The sequence below is a fragment of the Ovis aries genome, chromosome 10, assembly GCF_016772045.2.
Source record: "Ovis aries strain OAR_USU_Benz2616 breed Rambouillet chromosome 10, ARS-UI_Ramb_v3.0, whole genome shotgun sequence".
Taxonomy (NCBI): Eukaryota; Metazoa; Chordata; class Mammalia; order Artiodactyla; family Bovidae; genus Ovis; species Ovis aries.
In genome coordinates, this window is record NC_056063.1 from 32,872,083 (window position 1) to 32,896,378 (window position 24,296).

General features: G+C 48.0%; 1 protein-coding gene and 1 long non-coding RNA gene across 3 annotated transcripts; both read right to left on the reverse strand.

Annotated features, from left to right (window-relative positions):
* Window positions 1-6,176: 6,176 nt before the first annotated feature.
* LOC114116690 (uncharacterized) lies at window positions 6,177-8,891 on the reverse strand. Of its 2 annotated transcripts, XR_003590541.3 has the most exons (3): window positions 8,815-8,891; window positions 8,406-8,566; window positions 6,177-6,625 (listed from the first exon to the last, which is right to left on the reverse strand). It is a non-coding gene; the product is annotated as an uncharacterized LOC114116690 (long non-coding RNA). The 2 variants fall into 2 exon arrangements; XR_009595129.1 differs by having other exon boundaries at window positions 6,177-8,566.
* A 4,495-nt stretch (window positions 8,892-13,386) lies between these two features.
* RASL11A (RAS like family 11 member A) lies at window positions 13,387-15,911 on the reverse strand. The gene is made up of 4 exons (XM_027973896.2): window positions 15,737-15,911; window positions 15,309-15,365; window positions 15,115-15,194; window positions 13,387-14,132 (listed from the first exon to the last, which is right to left on the reverse strand). Exons 1-4 carry the CDS (start codon window positions 15,843-15,845, stop codon window positions 13,659-13,661), a joined length of 720 nt encoding a protein of 239 aa, XP_027829697.1. The 5' UTR covers window positions 15,846-15,911; the 3' UTR covers window positions 13,387-13,658.
* Window positions 15,912-24,296: the final 8,385 nt, after the last annotated feature.

Genomic DNA, 24,296 nt, shown 5'->3' on the forward strand with positions numbered 1-24,296 from the left:
CCTCCCTGACTTCTAGGTGCTGGTGCTTCTCATTTCTTCTCCAGCTCATAACCCCCAACCCTCCAGACCCTGGGCACCTCTCCAGCTCTGACTGGTACCATCTCCTCTCGAGTGTTTATTCCTGGCCTCGTTTCCACTGGCCTGCCTGGCCCAACCTCGTGTCCTCGTCTCACCTGTCACACCTGACCGCACCAATTCAGGCCGCACTCTGGATCTCAACCTCTGTTTCATCTCAAAGATTGGCTTGTTGAGTCCAGCATGAACGAGGGCCACTTTCCTCTCCAACCAGCTTCCATGCTTACTGCCCAACCCTCCTGAACTCAGACCATTGTCCTATATCATCCTGGAACCAACAGTGTGTCTATACAAGGCAAGGAAGAGCAACAGGTAAAATATTTGGGAAAATAACACTGGTAGTCTCTGCAAGACTTTTCCCAGCAAGGAGGGGAAAGGATGCCAAATGAGAGCAGACACTCTTGGAAGGGATTCACCATCATTTATCAATGTCCTATTCTATTTGATTAAGCTCTACACGACAGCCAAGGGATAAAACACATTAGAGCATAAACGATAGATATGAAGACAAGCAGAATCATTTAAAAGTTAATCTCAACAACAATAAAAATGCAAATTTCTTGGACACCTACTTTGCGCCAGATGCCTGTGCATTTACGCATCACTTCACTTACCCCTCACACAAATTGCTTGAACCGAGGGCGGAGAGGCTGGGTTCTTTGATCAAGTTATAAAGTGGTGGAGTGGGAATTCGAGCCCAGATTTATCTAATCCGAATGTGGGCTAGTTGCTGAGTGACTGAAACCAGCAAGAGGCCCACAGAACAGGGGGACTTTCCTGGCTCAGTCTCACTCTGATCGGCTCTGTGCTCCAAGTATCCAGAGCCTGTCTACAGAGGAGACAACTGGGATGCTTGTTAAGGAAAGGAAAGATAGCGCTAAGTCAAGTCCGACTCTTGTGATCCCATGAACTGTAGCCTGCCAGGCTCCTCTGTCCATGGGATTCTCTAAAAGCACATCAAATGGAGCTTCCCTGGGAGCACAGTGGATAAGAATCTGCCTGCCAATGCAAAAGACACGGGTTTGATCCCTGGTCCAGGAGGGTCCCACATGCTACTAAGCCTGTGTGTCACAACTACGGAGCCAGTGCTCTAGAATCCGTGCTCCACAACAAGAGAAGCCACTGCAGGGAGAAGCTAGTGCGCCCTAACTAGAGAAAGACCACACGCAGCAACAGACCCAGCGCAGCCAAAAACAAAATAAATGATTTCTTTAAGTTAAAAAAAGAGCACTCTAATGAATGAGAATGTCTGGTGTTGGGGGTCCATGGATCCAAGTTGAGAATTTCTGGAAACTGCCAATGATGGAAATTTCAAACTGTTATTTCTCCAGACCCCAGTGGAAATGTAGACAGCTGTCCTCCTGATTCAGAGTGGCCAAAGCATCCAGGTGATGCTCAGGATGCGATGGCACAGGGCCCCCCAACTTTCAGGGTCCCTCTGCTGCCAACTACTGCCTGCCCACCCACTCCGGCTTCCATGATTGAAAAAGGACAAATGTTTCCCATCCCTTGGGATTCCGTCCTGGAGGCTTCATTTCCACTGACTTCTCTGACTGTGCCACCTCTCCCCCTGCCTTCTCAGTGGGGTTTTATGTGATACGGGCTTTCTCCTTTGTGAGGGGCACCCCAGTCGGCCCCCACTGGTCACTCATGCAGACTGAGAGGAGCTAGCTGCAAAGGACTTGTACATAATTGCAGACTGAGAGCCGAGGAGTCACCTCTAATCCTGTTTATCCTAGCACAAAACAGAGGTTGGGGGAGGGCTTTCCAAGATACTGAAAAGACACAGACTAGACGCCCTCTCTGCCTTGACCCTCTCTCATGTCAGCCTGCAGAGGGTCAGCTCCTCAGCTCCCAGGGTGAGGTCTGCCCATATCCCTGCCATCTGCAGCGGGAGGTGGCGGCACACGCATGCACACGTGCACACACATGCATCACACACACGTGCATGTCTGCACACACACTTTGGGGATCCTGCTTCTGTGCTGGGCTGATGCCTTGGGGCACATCAGCTGCTCTGCTGCCCTTCCACATGGTTCTCAACTCCACTGCAATCCACAGCCTCCACTGGACATTACCCAGGGAAGAAGGAGTCTCAGCACTTGTTATAAACCATTGTTAGCTATGTTTTTGGTACATTGTGAGTGCTATTCCTTTCCTTTGTGTGACATGTTTTCTGCTATCTCCCCAGTCACTTTGAGCACTATTGAAATTCCTCCTTTGTGAAACTAAATAGCCGGAATTAAATTACTTGAGGTGCTCCTGTTACAGGCATTGATCTGGGACTGTAGAAGATGTTTTGCCCAGGGGTCCCTGGTTTCACCATAGTCATTGTCAGTTTGCACCAGAACAGTGACTCCCTGACTCAAAACCAGCTGGGAGCTTGAACACCACATCACATTTCATGCATTTTACTGAAGCCTAATGTGGACCTGCTAAACATCCATTGGCAATACAACAGGAAGGTGTCTACTGGGTCAGAGTCCTCAAGGGACTGAGCCAGGAGGCATGACTATTCCCTGGGTGAATTCAGCTTGTTCAAAAGGCTGTTTGAACACTGCCAACACTTGAATATTTTGGAATTGCTTTCCCAACTGGGTGAAAAAGAAGAACCCAATTCTGTAACTATACACAAATACTACTCCCTGGGTTTACCATAAGATCTTTGGTTTCAGTGGTAAAGGACCCACCTGCCAATGCAGGAGACATGGGTTTGATCCCTAATCCAGGAAGACCCCACATGCCGTGGGGCAGCTAAGCCCGTGTGCCCAACCACTGAGCCCAGGAGCTGCAACTGCTGAAGCCCGTGCACCCTGGAGCTCGTGCTTCACAACGAGAGAAGCCACTGCGGTGAGCAGCCCACTCCCTGCAACTGGAGAAAGCCTGTGGCAGCAACAAAGACCCAGCACAACCAAAAATAAATAAATAAAATTATTTTTTAAAAAGACCTTCGGTTTGAACTCAAAGTCAGATTCTAGACTCGATAGGTAAGTTTTTCTTGCTAACCCACGTGACGCTGGGATGTCCCCGGTGGTCCAGTGGCTAACACTGTGTGCTCCCAGAGCAGGGGCCCAGTGTCAATCCCTGATTAGGGGTCCAGAACTCGCACGCTGCAACTAAGACCTGACCGCCACACAAACAAAGACAAATGAATAAACTACTCCACATCGCCAAACGAATCCATATGCCAGAAGAGAAAAGACTCAAATCAACCTCGGTCTGAAGAAAACATTCGAAACAGCTTGTATAGAAAGTAGTACAAGTGGTGAGCTACCTTTGGGTGTGTGGGTGAAATGGGGTGGATAGGGACAGAATGAAGTGAAGATATTCAGATTTCCACTTTATGCTCTTTTATAGTTTTACATTTTTCTGAACTACATAATACACCTGTTTCAAGAAAATAAAACTGGAAAATTCTGTTCCACCAGGTATATTTGACTCTGGCCATCTACATACATGTGGTAATAGTGGTAAAGAACCCACCTGTCAATGCAGGAGACAGAAGAGACACGGGTTCAATCCGGTTAGGAAGATCCCTGGGAGGAGGAACTGGCAACCCATTCCAGTGTTCTTTCCTGGAGAATCCCATGGACAGAGGAGCTTGGCAGGTTGCAGCCCATAGGGTCGCAAAGAGTCAGACACGCCTGAAACAACTTAGCATGCAGATGCATGATATACTGCTATCATCACATTATAGCACCCAATAAGCCAGCTTAATGCCGATGACTGAACATCGGATGGCACAAAGCTCTTATTGTTTGCACAAGGTGGTGTGTAGAGTGGAGAGAGCGCGGGAACAGTCATTAAAACAAGGCTCTGATTCCCGTGCTGCCACATTCTAGTTATGTGGCCAAAACTGGTAGTCTTTCTGAGCCTCGGTTTCCTCCCAAAAGTGGAAATAATAGCTTCACTGCCTAATTTACAGGCTCCCTCGATGGCTGAATGAGGCAGCAGCCATGAAAAATGTCTGCAGGCTCCAGAAAGATACACCAAAGCAAAGGTCAGTTACTAACAGAAATCCCTCACTTCTAAGGAGCTGGCATGTGGGCAGCCGGTCAATGACACGGGAGCCCAGCTCCGTCAGTCCTGAGGCTCCTGCTCCCCTTCTCTCCTGCCCGGTGGTCAGCAAGGAGGGATGAAACAAGACCACGGATGGCAGAGAACATTCAACCAGCTGCAGGGGTGGGGGAGTGGTGGGAGGTGGCATGGCCCCAGTGACATGGACCCTGCACGGTAGGGCCTCATGGGATCCGAGCAGGTCGGTTTGGCCTCTGCCACAAGCGTGTAACACTTGGATTGCCAACCCTCTTCCGGAAGAACTTATACAAACAACCTCTATCCTTAATGCTTGCATTTAAAGGAATATTTACAAACATCAGACTTCTGATTCCCGGACAAACTCAGCATCAGCAAGATCATGTTCTTGTCAGGGCCAAGTGGCCTCATGCACTCATCTCTATGTCCAGTCTCCCAGCACAAACAGAATAAGAACACATAAAACTCAAATAAATTGAATCGACCCTTGGCAACCGTCTACTCTCCTGTGACCTGGGTAGTCCCTTAGCCCACTTGTGCTGTAATTTCTGTGACTCTAATCAGCGTTACTAAGAGTAATGGAGGCAATGAGCAGTTCAGGTTTCCCCCTTCATTTGCTCAACTCACTTCAGAGTAACAACCAAGCACCTACTATGCTTGGGGCCCAGGGAGGAGGCATGAAGGGGTCAGAGGAGGCTCCACGGAGGAAGGAGAATGTGTGTCTTCTCTTGCAGGCAGGCTAGGACCTTGATGGGCTGGAGTTCCACGTGGAAGGAGCACACGAATGTGGGCCTGGAGACAGAACAGACAAGCCATGTTTAGGGTCGATGAATACACAAGGTCTGGTAGGAACCAAGAGAAGATTATGTCAGGATACACAGATTGCCACTCTAGACGGGCAGGTAAGACTCGACCGTGACTGACAAGGGAGGACCCCACCGCCTTCGATAGGCTTGAAGTCAGCCTGCAGAGATCAAGCAGGGAGGCCCAGCGGCCTTCCTCCCAGGGGAGAGGGTGGAGGGAGGGAAAAGAACGATGCTGACGGGCTGCTCCGACGACAGTCTGCACACGTTTTCCCCCATCTGGAGTCTTCCATGGCTCCGGATCCTGCCCATCCTTCCAGTGGGCGATCGGATGTGTGTGTCAGTGTGAGGAAAGTGATGCCTGTTTTCGAGCATCTAAATCTGTCACCAGCTGAATGACTTCACTTGGAATCCCTTCATGGAATGAGTATTGTTTTTACTCACACAGATGCTCCTTTCAAATGCCGGAATGGCTGGGAGAAGAGAGAAGCTGACTCTGGGGCCAGTGATGGGCCTCTGAGACCTGAGCATCTGTTACAAGCTCCTCCTCCTAAAATACAATCACAGGTAAACATGCTGGCTTCTTAAAGTGCACTGGGGAATGCGGACAATGAAGAGGGGGAATGAGGAAGGGGTGCTCCCAGACTGCACCCATGGGGTGTCGTGAGGACTCATGAGTTAAACTCTCCTCAGTCCTAATTGTCTGATACAGCCGGTCATTCAAGCAACGAGGGCCTTTCTGTTCAAAATTGTTGGTCAGGTGCCTCCTTCTTGCTTGTTCACGGCACTCAGGGTTTTCAGCGCACCCGGGAAAGAGAAAAGGGAATCTTGTAAAATGTTCTTTTTTTTTTTTAACCTTCTGAAGCATGAAATTAAAAAAAAAAAAAAGTGGTCTGCTTTGCGCCAAAGGAACCACGCCTTCAGAAAGATTCAACGATGCTGTTCAGGTGGTCATGTTGAGAGTCTGAAATGCTACTGAAGTATGTTATTTTCTAAAAGTGACTTTGCCAATAAATGTTGGGCTTTGGACAAAAGAACCTAAAAGTATTAGAGCTGGGTTAAAGGAGACGGGCAAGACATGACAGCTGAATAACATGATGCGACTGGATCTCCTGCCACAGGGAAAAGACGCCATAAAGACATGACTGGACGCTAACTGCATCCTGGTCAGAATTGCAGTGAGAGGCCTCTGCCCTGGCGGTTCACACGCCTCCTCGGGAGCTTCCTGGGTGAAGTTGGAAGAAAGAGACAGACACCTCAAACTGGTAGGCAGCAGGTTTAATAAGCAAGGGAACTCACATGGAGTCTGGAGCGGCTGCAAGACAACAAGATCTCCGCCCTGCCCTCGAGAATCTTGAAAGTTTACCCAGAGGCCTCAGCTGGGTGCTGGCAGACACAGTCCGTTGGTCTGGACACATCACTGTCTCAAGGCTAAGTCCCCTGCAGCTTCTGGGAGGAGGGAGGACAAGCAAAGGGCACATTCCAAGGACGGGGGCGGGGTGAAGGACCTCCAGTTGCCCAGGGCCAGCTGTCGGGTCAAAGCAGAGGTCACATCTTCCTGGGGACCTCCTCCAGAACTGCACCCTCGTGATCAGCTCTCACAAGCTCTCGTGCCCTCTCTCCCACAGTGTGCCCTGCACGGTCAGTGAGGGTCCCACTAACCACAGGTGGCTCCTCTGGAGGCAAGCCGGCAGCTTTGAAGGCAGATGTCACTGCAACCATGCAGGCACGTGCAAGAGAAAGCACGGATTAAGACAGTCATTGCTGGAACTTCCCTGGCAGTCCAATGGCTAAAACCCCATACTCCCAATGCAGGGGACCTGGGTTCAATCCCTGGTTGGGGAACTAGATCCCACACGCTGCAACTAGATCCTATGTGCTGCAACTAAGACTCGGCACAGCCAAATCAATCAATCAATCAATATGGCCTTGGCCATCGTCACATTTACCTTTAAGGTGGGAAACCCTCTGCACGCTCAGTCACCATTCAGTGGGTGCAGGGGCTTTTGCCACCTCGGTGTCAGAACCCCTACCAATGTCTGGAGTGAGCCTTCACCTCAAAGGTCTGGGTGGGACGCAGGGACCACCTGCCAAAGCAGATGCTGAAAACGCCAGATATTTTCTTGGCCTCTGTCTAACTGTGCAGCCCCCGTGGTTCTTCTCTAGCTCACCCAGTGATTGTGTGAGTTACTTAAAAGCCTTTTAATGCATCCCTGCCAGTGCCACCTTTTTTTTTTTTTTCCAATCAGCCAGAGTCTTTTCTATTGTTTGTAAATGAAAACCTTGACGGGTGTACCATGCAATAGTCAAGGTCAAATGCTTCATCAGGAGGATGGTAGCAGCTTCCAGGGGTGCCTGCAGGGGGATGATTGGCTTTGAATGAAGTACAGTACAGCCATTTTCAAACCAGAAAGACTTGGACTTGACTCTCAACTGTGCCACTCTACCTGCTGAGAGGCTTATGAGAAAGTTAATGAACTTCTCTGAGCCTCATTTTCCTCATCTGTCAAATGGGGGTGAAAACAATGAGTTACTCTAATAGAATCATTGGGAGGATTGAATGAGTGAGTGTACCTAAATTTCTATATGTGATTAGCTAAATTTCTCTATGTGTCAACTTGACCAGGCCATGGGGTATCCAAATATTTGCTCCAGCATTATACTGGGTGTGTCTGGGAAGGTGTTTCTACATGAGATTAACATGTGATTCAGGAAACCGAGGAAAGCAGATTGCCCTCCTTGGTGTGGGTGGGCCTCATCCAATCAGTCGAAGGCCTAGATAGACTAGAAAGGCTGATCCTTCCTGAAGTAAGAGGGAACTCCTTCCAGCCTGACTGCCTGGAGCTGGGACATTCATCTTTTCCTGCCTCTGAACTCGGACTGAAACATTTGCTCTTGGATCTTGAGACTGGCTGTTTCAGGCTGGAAACACACCATCAGCACTGCTGAGGTCCCAACTCGCTGATGGCAGAACTTCTCAGTCTCCACTATTACATGAGTCAGTTCCTTGTAATAATAGTCATGAGAGGGACTTCCCTGGTGGTCCAGTGGCTAAGATTCCATGCTCCCAGTACAGGGGGCCTGGGCTGGATCCCTGATCAGGGAACTAGATCTCACATGCTGCAACTAAGAGCTTGCATGCCACAGGTGAAGATCCTGTGTGCCATAACTAAGACCCAAATAAATAAATATTGAAAATTATGATAATAAATACAAATACATCTTTATCTTGTTGGTTCTGTTTTTCTGGAGAACTCTAATACCATAATACATGGAACACAGTGCATATTCAGTAGTTATGGTAGGTAATTGTTGTTTATTATCTTATTATCATGCTACAAAGATATAACCAGCACACAGATCACTGATGGCCTCTCAAACATTGGGGCAGAAGCCTCATGTTTTCTCCATCTGGAGAAATGCATTGGCCTTTCTTTTTAAACCTTTTTCTTTTCCCTCTTTCTTGCCCCCCACCCCAGCAAGTACACTCACACTGAGTTGGGGCGGGGAGGCACTCTTAGCCCCCACTGTGCACTTTGAAGCTCTGCTCCAGCAGTGAACCACTCTGCAGTGACCCACTCATTGCCACAGCCCCTGGAAGGTGACCTTCAGCTCGCCCCCTCCTCCTCTGCAAGGTGCTAACCTCCCGCCTCCTGGAGAAAAGAAAGCACGTGAATCACCAGGGCTGCTGTGGAGGTATCTCCTCCAGGTGCCCGTCAGAGAAGAATCTGGGGAGAGAACACAGCCCTGGGGCCCACACATGTTGGCCATGCCCATCACCCTGGCTCCCACCCACGGCCCGAACCCCCACCCCCACCCCTATAACCTTCAAAGCAGCCGCTCAGGCAGGAGCTCTCAAGGGAAGGGCAGTCCTGCCACCTGGATGCAGCACCAGCCTCACCTGCCTCACCAGCCACAGCACCAGGCCAGTCCAGCCCCCTGCTCCTGTGACACCCCTGTCTTCCCTGCTTCAAGTCTGACTTCCCTGGTTAAACAGGAAGCCTGGGGTGGAGTCCAGGAGTCCGGACTGGGATCTTGCTCAGAGCTTTCAAACAGGAGACAGCCTCAGGACTTCAGGGTGCTCGTGGAAATGCAGATTCCTTCTCCAGGGCTTAAATACTAAAAACAGGGTCCCAGGGATTCCCCCAGAGGTGACGGCAGGCCCTACAGAAGGGCAGGGAAGCAGCCTCCGAAATTCTTTCTTCTTCCTGGAGCCAGGCTTCCTGGTTCCTGGCTTAAATGAACTGAGGCCACTCTGTGACTTCTCTGAGCCTCAGTTTCCTCATCTGAAAGATGGGAATGACCATAACAGTACCCAGAGGATTGTGGAGGAAATTAAGGTGCTAGCACATGGTAAAAGATCAAGAATTGTTAGGTATTATTATTGATTGAATAACTGCCCCTCAGCAAACCTTCTTTTTCCCAGATGTGAAGTGGGAAAAGTCACATCGTTCAAAGCAACTACTTATACCTTGTAGAGTGTTCAAGTATGCCCTTTCCTAAAACAACTTCAAAATAATAGTAGTGACAGGGGACTTCGCTGGTAGTCCCCTGGTTAAGAATCCATCTTGCAAACCTCAACATGAATCAGCCATAGGCATACATATATCCCTTCCTTTTTGAAGGTTTAACAGAAAGCAACAAAATTCTGTAAAGCAATTATCCAATTGAAAAATTGAATTAATTAAAATTAAAAAAAGAAAAAGAATCCGTCTTGCAACGCAGATGATGCAGGTTCGATCTCCAGTCTAGAAAGTAAGATTCCACCTGCCACAGAGCAACCAAGCCTGCCCGACACAACTCTTCAGCCTGAGGACCACAGCTCGAGAGAGTCCAAGCACGGCCGCCATGAAAGATCATGCAGGATGCAACAAAGATCCTGCATGCCACAAGGTCTAATAAATAAGTAAAATAAATAGTTTTTAAAAATTAAAAAAAAAACATAAAACAACAACCACAACTGAGTACCTCGTGTATGTCAGACTCTGACAACAACTCTGCTCGACGGGTAGTGTTAGCTCCATTTTAAGGTAAGGAAACTCTTCTTTTTTGCACTTTGCCCAAGTTCCCAGGGGATCCACGACAAGGCAGGGTGTGGAGTTGGTCTCACTCAGGAGCCCACCTGTGCTGCCTCCTTAAGGCAGCTTGGTAACTGTTCTTTGGCAGGAGCTCCTGAATCTTCCCAACTTTTCCTGAGTTATAAATCCATGTGAGTGTTTCCAGGCAAAGTAATCTCTGCTGTTTTTAACACTGTTGTTCTAATGTAAATAGAGTGCTGGTAAGAAATGGTAGCCAGTGTTTTTACAACTTTACGCATTAATCCTCATGGAACAGGAAAGGATGCTCAAAGAAGATGAGTCTTAGTCACTCAGTCGTGTGCAACTCTTTGCGACCCCATGGACTTTAGCCCACCAGGCTCCTCTGACCACGGAATTCTCTAGGCGAGAAAACTAGAGCCGGTTGGATTTTTAAATGAACTTTTTGCCCAACCCAATATATAGGGTGGATAAACAACAAGGTCCTACTGTATAGCACAGGTAACTAAATTCAGTATCTTGTGATAATGGGACTTCCCTGGTGGTCCAGTGGTTAAGACTTTGTCTTTCAGTGTAGGGGACTCAGGTTTGATCCCTGACCAGGGAGCAAAGATCCCACATGCCTCACCCTCAGGACCAAAACAACAAACTATAAAGAAACAGAAGCAATATTGTAACGAAGTCAATAAAAGACTTTAACAATGGTTCACATCAAAACAAATCTTTAAAAAAAAATAAATCCTGTGATAAACCATAGTGGAAAAGAACATGAAAAAGAATGTATGTATGTGTGTAACAGAATAACTTTGTTGTCTAGCAAAAAGTAACACAGCACTTACCTAGTGGCTCAGATAGTAAAGAATCTGCCTGCAACGCAGGAGACCTGGGTTTAGTTCCTTGGTCAGGAAGATCCCCTGGAGGAGGGTATGGCAACCCACTCCAGTTTTCTTGCCTGGAGAATCCCATGGACAGAAGAGGCTGGCAGGCTACAGTCCATAGGATCGCACAGAGTTAGACACAATCGAAGCGACTTAGCACACAATGTAAATCCACTATACTTCAATTTAAAAAATTACAACTTTTTTTTAAAAAGGATGATACCTATTTTGTCCAAGTAGACCTGCTCTGGAGAACATTTTCTTTCCAATTCACCAGAAGAGACACCTCTGACAGTTTGATGGAGGGTGCCCAAAATATCTTTTTGGAGGGTGCACGGGAGACCCTTATAGGTGCTGTGGGGCTGAATTCAATGATGATGACCCGTCCAGTCCTGAGAAAGCTGCTTTTCTACTGGGGTGGAGGCACCTGACGGCGTTCAAACAGGCGATGACTATGTTTCATTTGGGGCCGGCAAATTTCTACTCTGCTGAAATGTCTGCTCTCACAACCCAGTTACCACTTTCGTCCGTTCACTTGCCTTGAGCCCTGGCTAACTTAATGGTGTTTGAAAAAATCATTGTTTGGGGATTTTTTTTCCCCCTAGATCATATCTTTCAAAGTAGCTTGAGACAAATTTCAGCCAAGTCTTTCCAAGTCTCCTTTTGGAGACAGATCAAATGGTAAGGATAAACTATTAACCACACAAAGTATCTTCATGTTTTAAATTTGAATTGGTAACTTTGCATCATGAGCAGTTAAAATTGCAACACATACCAGGGAAAAAAGTTACTCAAGCCCCACATTCTTGACTAAACAGTCATCTGGTCTCTCCTATTTGCTCTTTTGTTCACTGCCGCCTTCCATGGCTATTTACTTTAATCCATTTTCTTGAAAAGGATATTAATAAACTCCAGAATGTCTGTGGTGCCCTTCATCTCAATACGAGCAAACAAATTTATTTTCTTCTGTTCTAATTGATTTATCTTCCCATCATTCAAGTTTGCTTTTTTCATAGGTCGCATGTCAAGTACAGAATGTCTGCAGGATGTACAGCTTAGCCATTTGGACTCTGTCCCGTCCTCCAGAACCTCACTGATAGGCATGTTAATTAAATCATTCTGCAGTTTAAGGGCAGAATTAAAGTCGAAGCTTGACCAGAAGGAGGATGATTGGTGGATAGAGAAAGTGCCAGGAGTTTCAAGACAGTTATGATGGGGAGGGGTGAAGAAGGACCAAGGATGCTTAGGTCCTCCTCCCTTGTGAGGGTGGAGGTGGCCCCCCTAGACTGATGACGACACTTTGGAAGTAAGGCAAACCTTACAAATGTGCATAGACTGTCCTGTCCTCAGCCACCCAAGTTTTCAACATTCTGCCAAATGTGTCAGGAATCCTAACCTCGTCAGCAATATTTCCTCTCTGCCACTGCTAATAAAGAACCTTCAACCATTCTGTACACCTCTTGCCCTCATTCTGCAGAAGTGACATGTTGTTTCATCATCGTCTGCCTTGATTGTCCTGGGCACCAAAAATAATGTAGTCACTCATTCATTCATCAAATATTTACTGCAGCCCCCCCCCCCCAGCCTATATGAAAGGTTTTGGGAGGAAGGAGTAATGAATCTGGAGAGGTGGTAAATAATCCTGATTCTATGCCTCATTATTTTATCCAGTAGATAAGGGGAAACTAGCTGAGTTTTTTCAATCACAGAAACAAGATGATCAGGTTTGGTTTTAGTAAGTTTGTCTGGGTGCAAAGAAAGAAACCATTCTGCCAAGAAACCAGTCTTGTCCACATGCTTGCCTGCCAATCCAGGCAAGAGCTGCAAAGGCTAAATTAAGACAAAGTGATGCTTTAGAGAAAAATAGGAGAACAGACAGACCAGGTGCCCCACTGGTGAGGGTAAGGGAGACAGAGAGGGATGGAGAATTTTCAAGCAACTCCAGGGAGCGTGCACTTACATTGTCAGCGCACTTACATGTCTTTGGCAATACTCAAAGGGAGATTGCTTCTCTAATATGAAGGAGAGGGTAAACTTCCATTTGAATCAATAAATGATAATGTTATTCATGTCATAATTTTTTGGCATCTATGTGCAAGGAACCTCTCCCCTTGAAAATTACCTGGTGTCAATTTCATGCCTGGGGAAAAGTGCCCTAATCAAAGATGTGTGTGGGAGTGCAGGCTCAGTCAAGTCCAGCTCTTTGCGAACCCATGGACTGCAGCCCTCCAGGCCCCTCTGTCCATGGGATTCTCCAGGCAAGAATACTGGAGTGGGAGGCCATTTCCTTCCCCAGGGGATCTTCCTGATCCAGGAATTGAACTCGAGTCTTTTGCATCTTCTGCATCAGCAGACAGGTTCTTTCCCAGTTGAGCCATCCTGCAGCTATCCAAATCCCATTCCTCCTCCACAGACTCTTCTTTCTCCCACAGATTCCTTCTAAACCAATCCCACACTGCGGAAGCCACCAATCAGAGTTCAGACCCAGGGCAAGCTCAGAGCAGTTCTGGGCTCTGGTGCAAGTATGATTTCTATAAAAAGACATTTAAAAACAAGGAGCAAGGTTGCCATTTGCCTTTAATGGAAAAGTGGCTAGCTGTTAGTTTTTAAAAAATCTTTTATTAAAAAAAAACAACAAACAATCTTTATCCAACTTCTAGACAATCACTGTTTGAATTTTCAGAAATACATATACACTTGAAAACCAACAGTCTGTATAAAAATAAACTCTGAGTGTCTGATTAAAAAGGGGGGCCCACCCCCCGCAGTCTTCTCAGTAGCACGAATGCATGGGTTAAAAGGAGACGAGTCAAGCAGCAGTGGTGCTGTGTCTATCCCAGGGTGGGGGCAGAGGGGGCCTTGGCCTTGGAGGACAGAGCCTGCTTGAAGCGCCTCTTGAGGTCCTGCATGTTGGGTGAGCGTGGCCGCGGGACGACTGAGGCTCTCCTCCTCTCTGACCCCAGGCTGTGCAGCTTGCTCACTTCTCTGCATAGATGTCGGAACGCATCACACACGTCTTCATAGTTCTCGCTGGTGGAAACTTCCAGGAACAGGCTGCCCAGCTCATTGGCCAGCTGGACGCCCTCTCGGGTCTGCACCTGCCGGGCATGCAGCAGGTCCCCCTTGTTGCCCACGATGACGACAGGGGCTCTGGAGTCGGGGTGGACCTTCCGGATGTGCTGGTGAAGGGGGCGGATGGCCAGGTAGCTGTCATAGTCCGTGATGGAATAGACCAACAGGAAGCCGTCTGCCCACTGCACGCACTTGGACAAGGGGTCACCCGGCTGCGTGAGGCTGTCCTGGACCTGAAAAGAGCGAAAAGAGCCCGGATCTAGGAAGGCCTCGGTGGGAAGGCACCAAGAGAACATCAAAGCTACCCTTGGAAGAAAAGTTTGAAAGAGAGATCACTAAATATAGTTTTCAGATGCTACCTGGCTTCTGCAGCAGGCTTTTAACATGGAAAGACCCGATTCTCAGGCAGGGTCCCCGCCTGGGTTATTTTCTGAGCTGTTACCCATGCATCACTTTTAAGCTTGGCAGGTTGTCTGTGATGAACCCTGGAGGACTGACTGAAGAAGGACTTCAGTGAGAACTTTCAACTCAGGATGGCGCAATTTTTAGGGAACTAACTTCGAACAAACAAAACTTTGAGCATAAGCCAAGATAAATATCTATTCCCAAACCCATAAAAATATTTTTAGCATGTCCTTCTTGAGAATGTTACAGAAACAAATTCCTTCTTTCAGATCTTCCCTCCCTAGGACAGACAGCAATTAGTAACGTTAATCAAGTTACATTCCTGACAGCTTGCCCAGGGGTTATCTGAATGCAGGTACTGCAGAAACAGCTAGAAACGGGAGCGCTTCGGGGGTCCTCCTGGAGAGAAGACCCTCTCCAGAGTCCCACCCCACAGTTTTGTTCAGGCTCCAAGACTGAGCTCTTACAGAATTCCTGGGACCCCTGTAACCAGTGATGCCCGGGCTATTGCTGCAGAGAGAAGGTAAGCCTGACTCCCCGTTTCTGAGGAGGTGGCCGACAGGAGGGGACAGCCTCTAACGACCTCCTCTCCCCCCTCCCCTCCCCCTATCGTGGTCGGTTTCTAACACTCCAACGACTGGGCCCCACCTGGGGAAGGCCCACCCCTCCATCTCCTGCCACGGCAGGCGGATTCTTTACCACTAGCGCTACCTGGGAAGGCCCCTGCATCTCAGTGCACAACCGGCTCGCGTAGACACCTGGCTCCGCCGTCTGCAAGCGCGTGGGCCGCCGGCTCCCCGCAGTCCTTACCTGGATGCCCCCGGGGGTGTCCTGGATCTGCAGGGAGACCTGGTCTCCCTCCACGTACACAAGCCGCGAGTACAACTTGCCTGGAGGATTAAGGAGACTTGGGTTTTAAATTCTCATACTCTCATCAAGAAAAAAAAAACAAACAAACACAAATATCCGAGCACGCAGCCCCAACAGCGCGAGAGGAATCTAACCTGTATTCGGCTCATAATCGCCGATGAATCTCTTGGTCAGGAAGCGCACGATCATCGCTGAAAAGGAAAGAGGAAAATTCAGCTGCAGGACTAGGGCGAGACTGCCAAAGCCGACCGGCTCAGGAAAGAGGGCGTGACCGGCCGCGGAGCCGCGGGTACAGCGCGCATCCTCAAGGCTCCGCAGAGCCCAGGGCGCGGCCGTGGCCTCCGCAAGTTCTGAGGCGGGTGCGGCCGTGGGTGTGCTACGGCCGCACCGGGCACCACACAGGTGCCCACTGGCTAGGGCCCGGGCATGGATGCTCCGGGGGAAGCCGCGGGAAGCCAGGTGAGCGGGGCGGGCGGCAGGCCTGCAGGCGCGCGGACACGAGTGGGTCTCCCCTGCCCTCCCCCGCTCCGCGGAGAGCCCCCCTTGTCCCCGGGGTACTCACCACTCTTGCCCACGCGGCCGGCGCCCAGCACGGCCAGTTTGATGTCCTTGGGCAGGAGGTAGTCGGAGGAGGACTCGGGGATGGGCGCGAGGAGAAAGTGCCCGGACATGGTGGGCGGCCGCACGGAGCGCGTGCTGGAGCGCGGGGACACCGGTGCGCGGGGACCGCGGCGGCCGGCGCGGCAGGCCAGGCCCGCGGCTTTTAAAGGGCTGGGCGCGCTGGGGGCGCTGCGGCCTCCTCCTCTTCCCGCCCCTTCCCGCAGCGGCGGGCAGGGGGCGGAGCCGGAGGGCCCGGGCGACCGTCACCACCGCGCCGCTGCCTGAAGCTCCGCGCCGGCCCCCGGGCCCTGGAGACCCCGCCTCCACTGCGCCCGCGTCGCCCGGGCGGCCCCTGCATCCCGCAGAGGCGAGCCCTGGGTCACTAGACCAGTGGGTGAATCTGAGATCAGAGTTACGAGCTGGGGCACGAAAGGAAGAGGAAAAAGGCGATCGGCCAGATGTTTCCGCATCAATGGGAAGGATAAACTCCTGTCCAATGTTGCCATTTGTATCGTTGAAAGATGCTGAGGGGCGGCATTATTAAGGAGAAGTGCCCTGACTGCCAGTGGAAGGGAGGCGCGGTCAGTGTGACCTCGCTCCAGATTTGTGAAGGCCCCTTGGGGAAGCGGTCGTTCACAGCTCAGCCTCCAGACCCAGCCTGGCTGCTGATGCCGGCTGAATTGACTCTTTAGCGACACTCAATCAGCGTCCCATCCATTGAGAGCTCTGACTCCGGACTAATTCTCCACCGGATCCCGTCCTAGGACCTGAGTCACTCGTTCGCTTCGTGATACAAGTGCTTACTTCTAGGTGTAAAGTGGAGTTTAGGGTGGGCGTGGAAGGGGGAGGAGGAGGACACAAAAGCAAAAGCTGTCTTGGGTTTCCGAGCCCACAGTGGCCAGGCTGAAGAGCCTGGCTCTCAGTTCTCGCCCTTGAAAGGCCTTGACTCTGACCCCTCTCACATCTACATGGGTTAATCGCCAAGTTTCCTCATTTCTTGGGCCTCTCAGTCTCCTGGGGTCTCCTCCGCTCCCTCCCTCCTGCTCGCCTGGCTTCTTGCCTGAAGAATCTGGGAGTGGACTGGTGTCCTTCCTCCTCCCCCGGCGTCGCTTCCTTTGATCTCTGTCATCCCCAGCCTTGTACCCCAGTGATGAACTCTCAGGGCACCCTTGGCCAGCTGTCATTACTGCCTGGTGGAGTGTTTATTTCATGTCTGTCTCCCAGAATGCAGGGCCTCTAGATTGGTCTTGGGTGCCCAGCACATAGTGGTATCTTGGGAGGCCATTAATAAATGTGAGTTCACTGACTGACTTTCTGAATGAATGGGGTCTTCACTGTGTAAACTGAAGAAGACAGAAGTCACATGTGTAACCTCATTCCCCAAACCCTGGTTTTGAGGTTAACTTACTCTCAGGAGAAAATGTTCCAAGAAATACCCTGAGAGGGATCGCCTTATGTCAGCTGAACTGGCTTTTGGCTCTGCACAAGGCAGTTCCTTTCCGTGTACCCTCAGTCTTACTGGAGAGACTTGAAGCCTGGACCCTCCTTCCCTGACCAGGGAAAAATCCCACAAAGATGGTGGTGACTTACAGAACCACCTTGAAATCACCGGGTTCAGTGACAAAGACCTGGGCTATTGCCTTTCAGGTTCTCTTGGCCTCTGCTTCTTGAGCACAGAATGGCTCCTGCTTCACCAAACATCAAGTACTCATCCAAGCCAAAAGGGAAGGAGGGAACCCTCTGTCTCTTTTTATTATGAAATAAAGTAACTCTCAGAAGAACCCAGTAGGCTCTCTTACATCCCGGTGGCCAGAGCTGAGAAGCTGGGAATGAGTGTTTCCAATGCCCAGCAGAGAAGACCAGGACTAGCTTGAGTCAGTTCTTCCTGGAGGTGACACAAACTGCTACTATGCTAGGAACCCAGCAATGGAAGAGGGGATACGTGCTGAGCAGCAGTCATGGGCTCTGTCCACACACCCTCACTCTTCTGAGGCTAAAATGTAGAACTTACAAGGGGCAAGAGAGCCCTTTCTTGGCTGAATCGTGGGTTTTCTGTCATGTATATATGATCGTTGTGGGTTAAGGTCGCCCCATAGGGAAGATTCCTAAGACTGTTCTCTGCCCGGTGGCAGTTACGTTCTGTCTGTACTTACACTGCACCTTTGCTCAAAGAACTCGAAACGTTACTCCATTCTCCTTGGAAAGCTCTTTGCATTTGCAAACACACAAGATCACCCATGACCTTTCAATGCAGATGTGTACCTGAACAGTAGAATTATAAATAGCCTTGCCTAAACTGTAGGTGCTTGTCTTCTATTTCACTTGAATTTCTTTGTGTCCAGAGTTATGTAATATGGTGGTGCAAGCAACATATCACAGGCATGCTGAAGTGGTTTTAAAAAGATAATAGAAGTGTGTAGGCACAGATATGAATATACAGATCCGTGGGTGTTGAGAAGTGTGAAGAGTAGATTTGGTAATACGCAAATAGCAGGCTCCAGATGCTATTAACCTTCACCAGCCACAGGAAGGAGCTTGATTTCCAGCCCTAGACAAAACTTTGCCAGGAGTCCTCCTGGACTTCAAGAACATCTCTTCCAGCACCATCACCCAATGTCAGCTACCTTTCCTATGTATCCTAAATTCCCCAGTATAAAAATTAGGCTCTGTCCTCTACCCACTCCCTTATTTCAGCTCAGCAGTCAAATGATTGAAAATCTACTCTCAGCAAAGCTGCTAAGTGCTGGTACAGAACACAGAGAACAGCTTTCTATTATCAAACATTTACCAAGAGGACAACAATGTGTAAGACACTCTCACCTGCCTTCACAGACAGCCCCATTGTGAAGTTAATTAAGAACTGAAGTGAAGTGAAGTGAAGTCGCTCAGTCATGTCCGACTCTTTGCGACCCCACCAACAGCAGCCTACCAGGCTCCACTGTACATGGGATTTTCCAGGCAATACTGGAATGGGCTGCCATTTCCTTCTCCAGGGGATCTTCCCAACCCAGGGATCGAACCCGGGTCTCCTGCATTTGCAGACAGATGCTTTACTGTCTGAGCCACCAGGGAAGCCCGAAGTTAATTAAAATAATTATTAAATTATCATTTATATATTATTCTTGAGTTTACAAAAAATTCTAAATTATCTTCAGTTCAGTCGCTCAGTCATGTCCGATTCTTTCCAACCCCATGAATCGCAGCACACCAGGCCTCCCTGTCCATCACCAACTCCCAGAGTTCACTCAGACTCACGTCCATCGAGTCAGTGATGCAATCAAGCCATCTCATCCTCTGTCATCCCCTTCTCCTCCTGCCCCCAATCCCTTCCAGCATCAAAGTCTTTTTCAGTGAGTCAACTCTTCACATGAGGTGGCCAAAGTACTGGAGTTTCAGCTTTAGCATCATTCCTTCCAAAGAAATCCCAGAGTTGATCTCCTTGCAGTCCAAGGGACTCTCAAGAGTCTTCTCCAACACTACAGTTCAAAAGCATCAGTTCTTCAGCACTCAGCCTTCTTCACAGTCCAACTCTTACATCCATACACGACCACTGGAAAAACCATAGCCTTGACTAGACGGACTTTAGCCGGCAAATTATCTTAATTCTCCCTTAATCTTAATCCTGTGAAATGGGTAAAAAAAAATTTTTTTTAAACATTTTGGCCATGCTGAGAGGCATGTGGGATCTAGTTCCCTGATCAGGGATCAAATCCACACGCCCTGCAGTGGAAGCATGGAGTCTTAATCAACAGGACCACCAGGGAAGTCCCTTTAATAACTTTTAATGGAGTATAATCTATAAAAGTATTGGAACACTAGGCTGTGCACTTAATATAAGTCAGGATACTTAAAAACAAACTCATGGATACAGAGAGGAAGGCTGGTGGTTACCGGAGGGGAAGGTTGGAAGGGAGGCGAAAAGAGTGAAGGGGGCCACCTGTATGCTGATGGATCGTTAACTGTAACTTTGGCGGTGATCGCTTTGCAATGTACACAAGACGCTGGTTTATAATGCTGCACACCTCGACCTTATGTTAGAAATATGAGGTGGGGGTCAGGTTATCAGGGAAAGCTACAGGGAGAAAAGACTGGTCTCTGGGCATATTGGATAGATGGAAACACAAGGTTAGAGACAGGTTTTATCTAGTTGGGGGAGCTGCATGAGCAAAACCAGGAAGGTAGGACGTGGTGGCACATAGTCTCAGATCAGATGCTCTCTAGCATCTTCAAGCTGTTTGCTTACTCATCTCCTGTGAGAAATTAACTGGAACTCTTGCTCTTTCTCAGGAGCAGACACTCAATCACGTCTCCCCTTGAGCTAAGCCATCATCTCATTTGATAGACAGCAAAGAGTACCCTGTGGCATCCCTTTTCTAACCTGAATGATTTCCATAAACTGCACTCTTGCTGGGAAAGTTCTGTGAGGATTCTCTATGCTTTTTTCATGCGGGACTCTGAGAGATGGCCCATCCGTGGCTCCTCACCACATGGCTCCTGCTGTTTGAAAAGACCCACAGTAGAGTCTTGGATGGTTCTTCACGCCTCTGTACATTCTCCATCTCAGCATAATAGCTGCAGTTGCTGCCTCACTCTTCTCATAACCAAGCAATCTACCTAAGATTCTATGAAGATTTCTCGCTTGAACAATACTAATTTTTCCCTTTTAAATAGGGCTGGGATGAATATGCTATAAACACTCATATCCCAAACAAATCAAATTCAGCTTGAAATTCTCCTGTGCTCAAAAAAATAAGATAAACCTGTTATATTATAGTGATGCTTATTGCTAAATTTTAGCAATTGTTTATATTTTAGAATCTTTCCTATCCTAGTACAGAGAAAACTGCAAATCTACGCTAATGGGAAAATAGAAGAGATATGAAACTGAGGGTTTTTTTGTTTTGCCAAACATTTAGAAGGTAATTTCAGAGGTATAGCTTATTCAACCCTTCAGATTGGGTTCAGCTGAACACGAACATAAGGCCTTCAGTGATACCTGGCTAGATCAGAAGAGAAAGTCCAAGAAGCCACACAGCCTCAATCACGATTGTGGCTCTTAATAAGAACAGGGTAAAAGTTTTATAGTTAGAATATTTTTTTCATTTTCATTGGTATGTGTGGAAAAAAGGGAATTGTACAGTAAGGGATTCATTTATAAATGCATACTTTGTGATGGTTCCTCATTAAAGGACCTGCATTTCAAGGCAGGCACATACTTTTATCAGCACACACAAAGCTCAAGGGTTTCAATTTAATTCATCTCTCCACTAATAAAACCTTCCAAGCTCATCTGTAAAATAGTTGCACTAAACGAGAGATGCCCAAGAGTTGGAAATACAGATGTAGAGCTTCAGAGAAAGTGAGCTCTGAAATTGTCTCGAGTTTATTAGAGACGGCTGAAGATAAATCTAGTGGATCTCACATTTGAGAATACTGCTCAATCATCCAGGGAGCTTGTTTCAAGTGCCAGGCCCCACCCCTAGAATTTCTGACTCAGTAGCTCTGGGGTAGGTCTGCATTTTTAACAAGTTCCTAGATGTGGATGTCGCCTCTGGGGCACCATACTTGGAAGAACCACTGCTCCTAGAAAGAACTTAGGAGGGACAGATGTGGAACCTCAAGGAAGATCCAAAATAAAGTGGCCGAGGGAGTTAGACAGGCAGGGAACTTGGTGAAAGGATGATGGCAGAAGGGCCTTCCCAGGTGGCATCGTGGGAAAGGACCCACCTGCCAATGCAGAAGATACACACATGCATGACGGCTGAAGCCTTTGAAAGGAAAAAAACTTCCTGGCTCTGACAAATACTAGGGAGATGAAGCCAAATTGGAAAACTCTCCAGATTTAATTAGCAGGTGTTTGGTGACCTTTAAGAGTATTTCATTAGAGTGGTGTAGGTGGAAGCCAGATTTGAGTGGGAGACTGGGAGTTGAAGCTACAAAAGAAATGAGACACAGAAGCTGTTTGTTTCATTTGGGGCTCTCAGCAGTCCATAAGCTGAAATGAAGGCAGCAGCAGTGGAAAGGGTCAACGAACAAGAGAAACCAAGAATAATTGGTAAAAACAAGGGCCCTGTGTCAATGCACCTCTCGAAGCCTTATTTTGCCTTGATTTAAATAGGATTTCTGATTGGACTCCTTCTCCTAGGTTGTAACCTCCTTACGGGTGTTTAACCTCCTTTCAGGGTCAAGTAGGGGAGGTGACAGTAACCATCTCCTGACTTACTGAATCTGACTTTGGCTGGAAGTGGTACAAGATGAGGTCAGAAAGGGAGGTAGAGGCCAGATGATACAGGGCTTTGAATGTGAGAATAAAGGTCAGAAAGACAGGAAGGTCCAGCAGAGATGGCAGTGGAGGCAAAAGGAAACCAGGTAAGTGGTCCAGAAGCTAACGAAAGCCAAATTCAGTAATGCAACATTTTCTCCCACCAGATTAGCGAGGACTAAATTACAATGGGGCTTCCCTGGTGGCTCAGACGGTAAAGAATCTGCCTGCAATGCTGGAGACCTGGGTTTGATTCCTGGGTCAGGAAGATCCCCTGGAGAAGGAAATGGCAACCCAGTCCAGTATTCTGCCCTGGAAAATCCCCGCGGACAGAGGAGCCTGGCAGGCTATAGTCCATGGGGTCAGAGTCTGACACAACTGAGCGACTAAGCAGTGACAAATTAGCAACAACTGGGGAGTGAGAAGACAAGCATTTCACTCACTCAGTGGGCAGACTGGTACTACCCTTTAGGAAAGCAATCAGTATCAAGAATCTGAAATTCAGTACTGTGGCTGAGGATGCCGATTCAGTGTCTCACCATTGACAGCAATTTATAAAACTGCTGTACTGCACACCAGACAGAGGAGTTCCCATTTCCTGGTGACCTCCCCTGAGTGGCCAGTCCCATCTGCAGCCCTTTCTCCGGTCTAGCCTCAGCAGCCCTCCAGCACTGAGGTGTCCTATGATCCTCCATTTCCTTTTTGACAAGTCAAATTACACTTCATTTAGTGAGTTAGTGGAATCACTCAAAGCACACAAAGGACTTCTAGAAAATCCTTTGGTCCAGTCTGTCGGACTTGCAGACAATCCTCATTTTACAGGAGCAACACAAAACAAGGTTAACATGACTTGCTGGAGCATAAACAAAGGTTTGAAATAGCCTGATGTTTCCACGTTACATGAAATACTTAATAACCCCAATTACTCCTGAGCAACATGGTTGGTTAGCCCTCAAAACTCAGAAACACTGTAGGTTATAAGTCACTATAGTCAATAAATGCTCTTCAATGAGAAAAGCACTGCCTTTTAAAACAAGTAGACATCTCCTTTAGGTTGATTTTCCTGTAGTTTATAAAGTCCACAGGAAAATAAAACCACCTAAAGTATGTCTACTTCAAAAAAAAAAAAAAAAAGAAAAAAGCAGTGCTTTTCTCATCCAAGAGCATTTATCCAGGACTTATGTGCCAGGGGCTTCCCTCATAGCTCAGTTGGTAAAGAATCCACCTGCAATGCAGGAGATCCTGGTTCCTGGGTTGGCATGATCAGCTGGAGAAGGGATAGGCTACCCACTCCAGTATTCTTGGGCTTCCCTGGTGGCTCAGCTGGTAAAGGAAGTGAAAGTCGTTCAGCAGTGTCACACTCTTTGCAACCCCATGGACTACACAATCCATGGAATTCTCCAGGCCAGAATACTTAAGCTGGTAGCTTTTCCTTTCTCCACAGGATCTTCCCAACCCAGGGATCAAACATCTGTCTTGAGAACTTTTTTTTTTTTTGGGGGGGGGGGGCGGTGGCGGATTTCATTCCATCAACCTAAACCAGATGGTATTTCCGATTCCAAGCACTTTCATACCCTTCCTTAACATGCTTTTATCAGGGATGGTTCAACTATGATTCAAGGTAAATGAAGGAAAAGCAGAAATTCCATCAAATGAAGAAAGTCAAGTATGGGTGTTTTGGGCCAAGGCAAGTGTATGTGCAGAACTGGGGCAATGCACAGAATTTTCCTAATAGAGCCATCATGTAGGAAAAGAATATTTAGTAGGACCTGGACTTCAGTTAGAGTTACAGACAGCTGTTTTAATATTCCTGCCCTGGATGAAAACTGCAAACTCAACAGATCACAATGTTGCCCCCAAACACTATGTGACACCATGTTGTGTGTTTTACATGGCTTCCAATCAATCTCCACAACCACCCTGGAGGGGGAGATCTTTCATTCCTCTTTGCAAAGGCAGCAGAAGCGACACAGGCTAAGCAGTATGCATTGTAAGAAGAGGCTCAGCAAGTGTGAAGTCTTGAAGCTACTCTAACAGTAGCTGCAAGAAATGAAGAGAAAGTGAGACTAAAAAGGCAGGAATGAAGAAATAGCTGTGAAAGACATTCATAAAATAGAATTTTCAAATAGGCAAAGTGACTTCAACTGGTGCATAAGCGATACCATCAACTTACCTTGAAAAACACAGAACAGGAATGCCAACAGATGCAATTCATTAAGGTTTCATTTTCTGCAGTGGTGGTAAACAATTTCTTTTGCCC